Source organism: Populus euphratica, unplaced genomic scaffold (genome assembly GCF_000495115.2).
Source record: "Populus euphratica unplaced genomic scaffold, PopEup_1.0 scaffold21.1, whole genome shotgun sequence".
NCBI classification, from domain to species: Eukaryota; Viridiplantae; Streptophyta; class Magnoliopsida; order Malpighiales; family Salicaceae; genus Populus; species Populus euphratica.
In genome coordinates this window covers 679-12,562 of record NW_011499887.1, presented here as the reverse complement: position 1 = coordinate 12,562, position 11,884 = coordinate 679, and the positions used below count along the sequence as shown (strand labels likewise).

Genomic DNA, 11,884 nt, shown 5'->3' with positions numbered 1-11,884 from the left:
GGGTCAGGAGTCTGGTTCTAGAAAATGGTGTTTAATAAAAATGTGGGCTTTGCTTATTTTGATTGAAGCCCAATTAGTGTGTGTTATAATTTTAAAATACACACGCATAACATATTGATCTATTATTGAATTATTATAAACAGAAATATAATTTATTTTTTCATGTAATTATTTTTTCTGAAAAAATACTTAAATTACTCATAAAATATCCTAAATATTTTTATATAAATGTTTTTTAATTTTTTATAAAAAAAATTAAACTACTCTGAAGTATCTTTACTAACTTTTCGATGCAAATATTTTCTATTTTTCTAATATATATATCAATGGCATATATAAGCGCCACTTTTTAATTGAAATATAGAATATTATAAATTTATTAGTTAGAGCATATTCAATAAAAAAATACTATATTAAAAATTTAAATTTATAAAATGAGTTTGTGAATAATATAAATATAGTTTTTTTATTATATGTATTTTTGTAGTAAAAAATTATTTAGAAAAGTCAATTATATTTTAATATATTTCATGTTAAATTAATTTTAATATAATTATATAACTAATTTATATATTTTATATATAATATAATTATGATGTTATTAATTATTTAATTAATATGAGTAATTTATAAAAGTAATATAAAATTAATAAATTAATATGAAAGTTAAAAGATATAATTTAAAATTTATTTATATGAATATTTTTAATTTTTATTTTTATATGTTATTGTTAAAAATTTAATTTAATAAATAAATAAATTCAAATTCAAACTTTGAAAAAAAACCTCCAACATTTTAAATTTTGATTTTCAATTTTTTTTAAAAAAATTTCAAACTCTAAAAAAATAACTACCAACATTTTAAATTTTAAAATTTGAAAAAAATAATTCATCTATAAATATTATCATATACCTTAATATTTTTTTCTCATCATTTTTTTCCTCCAATCTTTGTTATATTTCATTAAAATTCATCATGAATCGTTTTAATTTTAATTTTTATGATGCTTTTGATTTTGATGATAACACTTTTGTGTTCGCTTTTCAAGTTACTATCGTTGTAGTTGCTGAAGAACAATTGAATAATCAAGGGCGAAGAACAAGGTATTGTGGCTTTATTCTTGGTTGCAATATTGTCAATCATAATAGCAAGAAAGGTGAGTTAAGGTTATATAATGATTATTTTGTTGAAAATCCTAAATTCATTGAAAGTTAATTTAAAAAAACATTTAGGATGAGTCGTCGTTTTTTTTTTTTGGATCGCAAATGCAATGAAAGCTCATAATCCATATTTCAAACAAAGAACATATGTTTCTAGTGTTCTTGGTTTATCTTGCCTTCAAAAGGCAAGTACAGCTTACATAATTCTTTCATATGGTATTCATGCAGATCTTATTGATAAATATTTTCTAATTGGAGAAACCACTGTAATAGAAAGTCTTAGAACTTTCGTCAAAGCAATTATAGAAGTTTTTGGTTATTGGTATCTAAAGACACCAAACAAGGCCAATATTTATTTATTATTATCAATTGAAGAGCAGTGTGGATTTTTAGAGATGTTAAGGAGCATTAACTGTTTGTATTGGAAATGAAAAAAATGTCTAATTGCATGGCATTAGATGTATATTGTTCATTGTCATGAATCAACTATAATTCTAGAGGCGGTGAGCTTCATAAGATCTTTGGATATGACTTGCCTTTTTTGGAATGTCTAGATCATTAAATGATATTAATATTCTTAATCGATCACCTATCTTCACTTCACTTTATGAAGGTTATACTGCTACTATTAATTATACAATTAATGAACATGAATATTTAATGGAATACTATTTAGCAGATGAGATTTATCTTAATTGGTCAACCTTTGTTAAGATAATCCCAAGACCATTAGGAGCAAAGAGAAAATATTTTACTAGTAAGCAATAGTCTGTAAGAAAGGACGTGGAGCGGGCATTTGGAGTGCTCTAATCTCGTTTTGCAATTGTATGTGGACTTGTTCAATAATAGGATAAAGAAACAATTGCATATATTATGAAAGCTTGTATAATATGATTATTGAGGATAAATGAGCAATAAACCTTGGATTTGACTATGAACATGAAGTTAGTTCATTTATATCAGTGTCACATAATAAAATACCAAAACTACATGATTTTCTTCAACTCATAATCGAATTAAGGATAAAGCAACTAACTCTCAACTACAAGAAGATTTGATTGAATATTTATGGGAATAATATGGCAACGAGTAGAATTTTTAGATTTGAACTTCTCATGTTATCATAATTTTCAAGTTTTTTATGCTTTTTTTCATTATGGTTGTTATCTTTTAAGCTAATTAATCCTACTTATTATTGTTAAGTGTTAGAGGAACTTCAAAAAAGTATTATGAATTGATATCAATTTCATAACAATATATTTAAAATAACTAAGAAATTTCTATATCTTTAATTAAAAATACATTACATTACAATAAATTAATCAAAGTTGATTAAAAATTTAAACCCCTCTTTTGTATAATTTGTAATTTTCTATTTTGAAAATACACTGCAGAAATTAGATCAGAATTAAAAATATTCATTTTCATAACTTGTTCTTCTTTCTTAATCCTGTCCAATTCTTATTTCTCTTGACTTTGTTGAATCTTCATGGCTTGTTGCTCTAACATAATTTTTCTATCTTGTTTCTTCTAATTCTCAATTTCAACTAGAGTATCCTTGAATTGTTGTAAGAGATTTGTTACAGTTATCTCCCTAACTTTATCTTTTCCTTGCCTACATTTAAGTCGTTCCTTTGCAGGCTTCTGACCGATTAGTTTATCTTGATAAATCAATGGTTCGTTATCTTCTCTTAAACTAACAGAATCAGGGGTAGACAAAGTTGATGAAGCTGGACTTGCATTGACATGACTTTTTTGTTTCTTATTTGACATTTGATGTTGACTTGCACGCTTAAATTACCATTTGAGTTTTTTTTTCAAGATAACCTAACAATGTTTTAGTTGAAATTGTTTGTCAACGTAAGAAGCATACATTTGTCGAGTATCATTATTCTGGTAAAAAATTAAAGAAATTCAATAATGTTAAAATATGTATTAAATAATTTAACAAGAAAATGAATATTAAAATTACCCTTGATTCTTTGATCATTCCATTTTGCTGACGATTTTCAATTTAAGTAACAAATCCAATAAATTTATCAACTTGTCTATTTATTTCTTACCATCTACTTAAGATACTTATTTGAGATCGATTATTTAAGTTTCCTCCATTCTCTATAAAGTAAGCATGTATGCGAGCCCAAAATTATTTTGTTTGTTGTTCAACTCCTATAATTGGATCCTTACTTGTATTTAACCATGTAAAGACAAGTAAACAATTTTTTTTAGTGAGAAGTTTTTACTTCTTTATGAATTTTTTATTATATTGACATTTAAATTTGAGTATGTTAAGTCATTAATTAATTGATTAGAATCACTTGATTGAGAGAGAATATCTTCTGACTCGCTCATATAAAAGTTGGTAAAAGAATTTGGAAAATTTAAATTTATCTACATTAAACAAAACAAATATTCAAGTTAAAACCTTATAAAAAGGTGTAAAGGAAGCTCACATTCAATGTCTAGCAATTTACAGTTTCTATACATGTGAATTAATAATAAGAATTTCCTTCTACTTATTCTAACATAATTTAATCAATTGATTTAATTATATTTTTAATAAGATAAAATATAATTGATCTCAAATTAAAATAGACAATAAAAAAAATTTAAAATATATCACTCCATGTTTTTATCAATATCAGCTACCATCATTACTTCCTTTTAATTTTATCAAAGATAATAATACAAATAAAAATTATCTTTCTTAACCCATATTAAAAACATAAAATAAGAAAGAAATAAAAATAATTACAAATAACAAATACAAATCAAGAGATGCAAAAAATAAAAATAAAAATAAAAAGTCTTTAAGCAAACATACCTTTTGATTTTAGTCGATATTATTAATTAATAGGAAAATAATTGATTCTTATTTTTTGAATTTAAAAAGAAAGGTGAAATTTATAAGTAAGTTTTTTTCCTTCTGTTTGTTCTGCTTTTAAATAATAAAAATTAACAATGATCAATGGTTACAAAATAAAAACATTGGCCAATAGATATAAATTAACATAGAAGAAAAGGTAGCTAACATTATTATTTATATTTGCCTTTTACTAATCAGAAATGTAAACATAACATTTATGGTCTTCAACATAAACAAATAAATTAATTGTCAATATAGCTACCCAAATTGAAGTGAACATAAACAAATAAAAAAACTAAAAAACTAAAAGTACAATATTTTTTTAGCTATTTGTTTATTATCATGGCTGTCACACATCAAAAAATCCAAGCGGCGTCGGCTCCGGATGAATTTTCTCTCTGGTATGTTTGTTTGATTTTATTGGATTCATTGAGAGTCGCCATCTAGTTTTAATTGAAGGTTACTAGGAAACCCGGTTATACTGGTCTTATCAGAGATTCGCGGGTAAGAGACTGGTTGTGGTTAGGGAAGGTATTAACACCCCTAACGCACCTTACCTGAGATAAACTGCTTAATGACTGTGATGTGTTAAAGAAGTTTTAAAAATTTTATCTTTTCATCAGATTTTAGAAATACAACTTCCGTACAAGTTTATATTTTTACATCGTGATCCAATCAAAATATTAAATCCTTCTTTAGTCTCTGTAATTTTATCATAAATAAAAAAAAATATTCATAAGACAAATATAAATACACACACTTTCCCTATATTTTTGTTTCTTTTCCTTTTCTTCTTTTTGTTTTTTTATTTACACTTCAAAATACAAATTCAAAACAATTAAATAAAAATTATATTATATAATTGTTAAATTACAAAACAGCCCTTAAAAACCCCAGAAATTGCAGGGAAGGCCTTCTGGACAGGGTGAACAGTGCACGTCGCCGTCGCCAATGAAGATGATAAAATCCAGTGCATCAGGAACCTCTTCCTCTTTTTTGTCTCCCTACGCCGCCGGTGAGGGTCACTGTCACCTGCAACAATAAGAAAAACGCATAAAAAGCAGTCGGTTTTATTTTTTCATTTGTTTTTGAAATCTGCTTTGGCTTTTTTTCTTCTTATTTGAATTTGCTCTGTTCTAGTCTGTTGGATTTGCTTCACTGCAGATCGGTCTCCTTCAATCATCTTCTTCCTCTGTTTGCTTTCCTTCTCTGGTTGGGAGAGAGCTGTTAAGATGTAGATCTGGCGGTGGCCGACTTCGTTTGTCGGGTAGAGAAGTTAGGAGAGGCGATGATCAGGTCTCTAGGGAGGAGCACGACGCTGCTGCTGTTGAGCAAAGGAAGAAGGAGTGGTGGACCGATCTGGGTCCGTTTGAGATTTGAAGTATTTTTGGGTTGTGAAATTTAATGGATTTTGATGTTTTAATGTCTTTCAATTGTAATTCTTCCAATGATATTGTGGTTAGTTTTGTCAAAAGTGGAAAAAGAAACTAACCTTTCTATTTTTATAACAATTTTTTTTTAAAGTTGTCTGATTCTGGTTTTATGATTGAATTTGTATGAACTAGATTGCTGTTTTAATAAAGAGTAGATCTTGGCTGGTTCTTGGTGCTATCGAGAGACCGGCTTTTGAAACTTTTACATTCATGGTGCTCTCATAGGCCAATTGTGCTAGCAAATCCTGTGTGGAAAGAGCAGCACGCTTTAAGCTTTTGGGACTGATTCCTTTAGAGTGTCACATACATGCTGAATGTTATGTGTTTGTTATAGTCACTTGAATATTTAATTGTTGAATCATATTGTGTATGTTGTGGAAATGCATTTCATTTTAGAAGTTTAGGCTGGAGAATTCTCTCCTTTTTAATATGTTTGACTTTAATTCCATAAAAATGTTTATGCAGTGTCTTTAAAGCCTGAATATTTTGAGGGGATGCGTTTTGATTTTACCAAAGGACTGAATCAGAAATTTTCACTTAGTCACAGGTACTTTTGGCTTCTTTATGTTTCAAATTCCTTCCAAACAGCTTACTTTATTTTTTCTTCTGGAGTTTGGCTCTTATTTTTCACCATCTCTCAGTGTAATGATGGGGCCAATGGAAATTCCTTCTCAATCTTCAGAAGCCATCAAAATCCCGATTGCTCACTAAGAGTTTGGTGCTAACTTTATAGACCAAAGGGTGGGCTGTCACTGCCATGTTTTCCTTTCCAAATCATTTACTAATGGATCCTCTGGGGTTATCATATCATAATTTCAATTAAGTGTCTTTATGGGGTCTCTGCAGACAATGCTTATTGGGAGGGTGTTGACTGATGGGAGACTAAATGCAAGAGTGAAGTGTGATTTGATTGATGATCTTGCCCTGAAGGCTAATGCTCAGGTAAAATATTTGCTCATTTCACCTTATCTTTGGACTTCTTTTCTTCTCTACCCCTGTTTTTTTTGGGGTAATGTGAGCAAAGTTTATGGACAAGCATGTAAGCTTTTTAACTTCTGTCATATTCTTTTTGTGCAGCTCACAAACGAGCCTCACATGTCTCATGTCATGTTGAATTTTGATTACAAGGTGAAGCTCTCTTTACCATGTAAATGTGCACATATCGTTCCATATTCATTCTCCTTCAAAAACATTGAAAGTTGGTGTGGCAGACATTTTTGTTACCTTAAGCATCTGTATTAGTGTCAAGCATCTTCAAGATGAAATAATCATGCTTTTTTCCCTGTTTATAATGACGTGATTTACTTCACACAGGGTAAAGACTACAGGAGCCAGTTGCAAATAGGAAATGGTGCCTTATTTGGTGCTAGTTACATTCAGGTAATAACAATTTCTGTTAGTAAAATGATATATGGATTTGTAATCGTTGTGATTGTGAGTGAGTAGGTAAAAGCCAAAGGGTCCTTCTCAATGAATAACCAGAGCATATCTTCAACAATATTTTGGATACATGATCGTTCTTGGCAACAAGCTCCATAATTTAGTTGCTATGATTCAGAATGCACTGTTTCTCTTAAAACAGTTTATATAGCTAGTTGTTTTTTTTTTTCAATCACTGGTGGTGTTAGTTATGGTTAACTTTTGTGATTCTCAATACCTTACAAATGCCTACACCTATCCTCCCTCCTCTCCAGCTGCATTTTAATTGTTTTTTTCTCATTGTTATTTTGTTTATTGGATCTTTATAATGCAGAGTGTGACCCCTCACCTGTCCTTGGGCGCTGAAGTAATTTGGGCTGGTCAGCATCGGAAGTCTGGTGTTGGATATGCTGGACGGTACGAGACAGACAAGATGGTAATTGGCTTGGCACTCATCCTTTATTGCATGTTTGAGCTCGTTGACCTATCATAGTTCAATTGTTGTGGAAGGGTAACTATGTTAGGTTCCTTGGCTCTTGTAACTTGCATTGATCTATGAGCTAAGGGACACATGATTTCTTGTTTCTAAGTGTTGGAGTGGCATTGAATACTCAGCATGCCTTTTTCAAGGAATTGGATAAAATCTTGGTTTTCAATTCCACAATTGGAAGCTCCTGGATCTAATGAGTTGATTTACATGTGCAAAAGATCATATGGTTCATTGAGAGAAAACTAAATGCTGAATGAAATTAGATGTAGAAAAACATAAACTTGAGCAGGTTCTACTTTTATGTACACTGTGTAGAACTGAATGTCACACGTAATTTTTAATATCATGTTGTTATATGCAATTCTTGATAATGAAAGAGATGTCTAGTCTAGCCATGATTCTGCAGAGCAAGAATTCTAAAGAGAAAAGGCTATTGATCCCTGCTTAGCTGATAGTTTAAGTGAATCTTCAAGCTTGTAAACCCTGTGCATTCACCATTTGTTAGAGATATTTCAACTAATCATGCATGCACAAACTTGTACTGGGATTCTAACCAGGACTTGTTCATTTCTTGCTTGGACTGGATAAAATTACTTCTTTCCCTACAGGTTGCTGCAGGGCAAGTTGCCAGCACTGGATTGATGGCTTTGAGTTATGTGCAGAAGGTTTCTGAGAAGGTAATCAGTTTCTTGAGGAAGCTGTAATTTGTTATCTAAATAAATTTCTTACATAATCTTTTCTGTTAATATTAGGTTTCACTAGCAACAGACTTCATGTATAATTACTTATCAAGAGATGTGACAGTTAGTGTTGGTTATGATTATGCCCTCAGACAAGTAAGTGGAGCGATGCCAATTTTTCTTCCTTTTTAGAAACTATGAATTTTAGCACATGGATACCTGTGTCATTTTAGCACTCCTTTCATATACTTCTTGTGTGCAGTAATTTATCTACAAAAAGTGGTTGTGATAGATAATATATATTTGAAATTCTACTCCATACCCTCTCGACAGACAAGGTTGATAGATGTCTTGAGTGCTTAATCTTAATCGACCTCTGCTTAAATCTAAGGATTGTTATGAGCTTTATCTTAATAAACCTTTAGCTTAAATCTGAGGGTTGATTTTGGTTGGACTGAAAATTATCATTTTCTCAAAACAGTGTGCATGAACAAATTGAATTGTGGATGTGGTCTCACTGTGTTGAAAGGATGTTTGTCATCTAGTTTTATTTTGGAGCTGAGTGGTTGCTTTCATATCTCAGTTTTGGCAACTGGTCCAGACTGTGGCTCAACTCCTCACTGGGTTTAGGCTCTCTGATACGGTCCTGAAGTAAGGATTTAAACGTCCTCTGTTTTTGGTAGTTGGAAAGACTTGATCCACCAACATAGCCTAGCTCTAGCAAACTCTTTGAGCAAATCATGCACCATGGTATGATATATTGATATGACATCATGTTCAGAGGGTCAACATGTTATTGCCTGGGTTGTCTACAAATACTCTGACCTGTAACCTGGATCATCAATCCTGCTGGGCCTCAAATTTTAAACTTGGCTAGATATGAGATGAATTTCATTGATGCTGATCTTTGTGGTTGTTTCAGGCTCGTCTGAGAGGAAAGATAGATTCCAGTGGGTGCACTTCTGCCTTCTTGGAAGAACGCTTGAATATGGGTCTCAATTTTATTCTTTCTGCAGAGGTATGTGACCATTTTATCTTTAGATTCTTAGCATAATGCTTCTGCCATGTTGTCACTTGCTATTTGCATTTCTATGTGCACTTCCTTTAAACAGATTTTCCCAAAGCATGATCCTCTCTCAAATCTTTCTTGGAGGTTTTTGTGTCATGTACATATTCTAACCAGTTTTGAATTTACATATTGCAGTTGGATCATAAGAAAAAGGATTACAAATTTGGATTTGGGTTGACAGTGGGCTAATTTAAAGAACTGAAGTCATCCGACCTTGTATCATCAAATTTCACGTAAAACTTTTTTTTCACTTCTAACTGTTTTGAGCAAACATTATTTGTGCAGCTGCAGCTGCGGAACAGGTTTAGCTGCAAGTATTCATTGGTTTGGTGGTTTGAATGGTATAATTTTTGCCTGCACTTGTATAGCTGAACATGCCATCTTGAATTCCTCGTCTAATTTGGCTCAACTTCCAACCTTATTTATTGCACTGATAGTGAGCACAGTTTTAACAGCAGGCATGGATATGAACTCACGAATCAGTGGACTCTTAAGCAAACGATAACCGAGAAGCTGAATCCCCACTGCAGCAAAGCAGGGTAATAAGAAATGCTATCAGTACAGGGGGTACTTGCACATCCTATCCTTATACAATGTTGTCTAATTTGTTCTTATATCTTTAATTATGTATCTATAAAATAAGTGAGATTTCAATTTGTCATTCCATTGACATTTTTCAGTCAAACTATCATAATCAATAAAATAATATACACTTGATTAATATTATACTGAAAATAACCATAAAAAATGTCCTAAAAAAATAATTAATTGCTCCCACTGTCGCTAAATATAACGTTATCTTGTAATGTCCTTATTAGATATTGTTGTCCAAACTAATGAAAATATATTATAGTAAAAAAACAAAATGTAATCGTGAAAAACTAAACTTTAACTTTACATGACTATTAAAAATCCAAAACCACGGCGCTATCACTATTCTCACTGTTTTTTGTTACTAAAACATGAAGAGAATTAGTGTTTATGACTAAATTGTAAACTATAAAAATATAAAAAGATTTGGCTTATTGTGAACGGTTATTTTTTAACAATAAAAAGATATTTTATTAAGGTTTTTTTTTATTTATAAATATATAATTATAATTTATATAAATTTAGGTATGTTTGGAAATACAGTATTTTATAAACTAATAATAATAATTTTTTTTTATATTTTTAAATTGATTTGATGGTTGAAATTAAAAATAAATTTTAAAAAATTAAAAATTAAGATTCAGAAAAAAAAAACGTTGATATTAATTATTTTGCATTCATATACGCACTTACATGCCCCGGTACAGTAAAATGTTTGAACCCTAAAATTAATTTCAATTAACATCATTAGAATATAAAAAAAGAGGAAGGCCTGATCAATCGGGATTTTCAGCAAAGGAGAGAAATGAGCAACAAAAAGAAGTCCACCGCAGCAAAAACTGAAGAAGAAGACCCGGTGGATCAGCTTCTTCAATCAGCACAAGACGAGTTGCTTCTAAAACTCTCTGTCGATTCTCACATGTCTCGTGTCTCTCCCGATTACCTCCTCCCTGATCTTGACCGTCGATTCCAAGCCCTCAAATCCAGACCCACCACCACCACCACCACCACCACCACCACCACTCAATCCTCAATCATCATCTCCAAATCACGACCGTCTAAATCTAAAGATGATGTTGACCCTGATGATCTGTTTGCTAGATTTGCTGCTCTCAAAGCTCCTAATAACACGATTAGCAGCAGTACTGTTTCGGGTCCTGGTGGATTTGATCAAGGAGGTGATGAAGACGAAGAAGATGAGGTTAAGAAGATTATTAGGTGGGCGAAGGACTCTTCTCGTCTCGACCATTCTCCACCGTCTGACGAGGATGAGGATGAGGATGCGGATGCGGATGAGGATGAGGATGAGGATGACGATGACGATGACGATGATCATGATGATAGTGATAACGACGACAAGGGGGGTAATGTTCGCGTAAAGGGTCATCATCGGAAATAGTACGAGTATCTTGCGACAAGTCGTTTGGTGATTTTTTTCCCGTGAGAGAGAATTGTTTTCTTTTTAAATGATCTTCTTGTATAAGAACAAAGCCTTTTTTTTAAATTGAAAAATAATTTGATGATTAATGATTGTTAAAGACTTAAAATAAATGTTTTATTAGGACATGGTATTTTCTTGAACTCTTATATCCTTAACCGATGGAGAAAGCAGCTGATGTTGGTGATGTATTTTTTTGAACTCTTATATCCTGGGCTGTTTGCATTAATAATACAGTAACATGATTCCACTACAAGCTAGAAATGTAAGAAAATTCTTGAATGAGTAGTAATAATAATGCTAATTCTATACAAATCAAACTGCTTAAAATCTGGCATTACTACTGTTGAAAAATAAGAATCTAAATCCAAACTTCTCTATCGCATAACTCAGGACTAAAAGGAACACAAAAGTTGCTTGAGAGTGCAAGTGATGGCCACAACAAAACCAGAGAAATAATGTAAACAGCTCAGAGCGCCTCTTGCAGCAAAATTACACTACTATGCAAATATTTATACCAGAATTAAGGCAGACCATAGCTCAGTAGCAGCAGGAAATTAAATTAAACAAAGAACTAATAAGCATAGTCCTGCTGCAGAGAGCACAGTAACATCTGGCGTGGTTTCCAGTAAGATAATCTGTGTTTAGAAAAGAGATTTGGACATAAGTATTAATTCCTATAGTTCCATTTGAGGCAACCATTTCTTTCTTTCCACTGTAATTAATTTATGCAATGT

The 11,884-nt window shown here is 31.2% G+C and overlaps 2 protein-coding genes across 4 annotated transcripts; both read left to right on the top strand.

Moving 5' to 3' along the window:
* The first annotated feature begins 4,369 nt into the window (after positions 1-4,369).
* LOC105130597 (mitochondrial import receptor subunit TOM40-1) lies at positions 4,370-9,527 on the top strand. Its single transcript, XM_011033172.1, is given in 13 exon segments — positions 4,370-4,432; positions 5,007-5,042; positions 5,192-5,390; positions 5,926-6,007; positions 6,102-6,201; positions 6,307-6,402; positions 6,538-6,588; positions 6,775-6,840; positions 7,214-7,315; positions 7,978-8,046; positions 8,122-8,205; positions 8,972-9,067; positions 9,254-9,527. Coding segments are annotated over 13 exon segments (1,098 nt in total). The 3' UTR covers positions 9,308-9,527.
* An 834-nt stretch (positions 9,528-10,361) lies between these two features.
* On the top strand, positions 10,362-11,210 carry LOC105130419 (transcription initiation factor TFIID subunit 11). Of its 3 annotated transcripts, none has more exons than XM_011032907.1 (2): positions 10,362-10,970; positions 11,013-11,210. In XM_011032907.1, exons 1-2 carry the CDS (start codon positions 10,515-10,517, stop codon positions 11,106-11,108), a joined length of 552 nt encoding a protein of 183 aa, XP_011031209.1. In that variant the 5' UTR covers positions 10,362-10,514; the 3' UTR covers positions 11,109-11,210. The 3 variants fall into 3 exon arrangements, with proteins under 3 accessions (XP_011031209.1, XP_011031208.1, XP_011031210.1); XM_011032908.1 differs by having other exon boundaries at positions 10,363-11,010; positions 11,059-11,210; XM_011032906.1 differs by having other exon boundaries at positions 10,362-11,210.
* The last annotated feature ends 674 nt before the right edge of the window (positions 11,211-11,884 follow it).

Excerpts from the sequence above, each read along its gene's own strand:
- LOC105130419 (XM_011032906.1), top strand. The coding sequence starts at position 10,515 with ATGAGCAACAAAAAGAAGTCCACCGCAGCAAAAACTGAAGAAGAAGAC.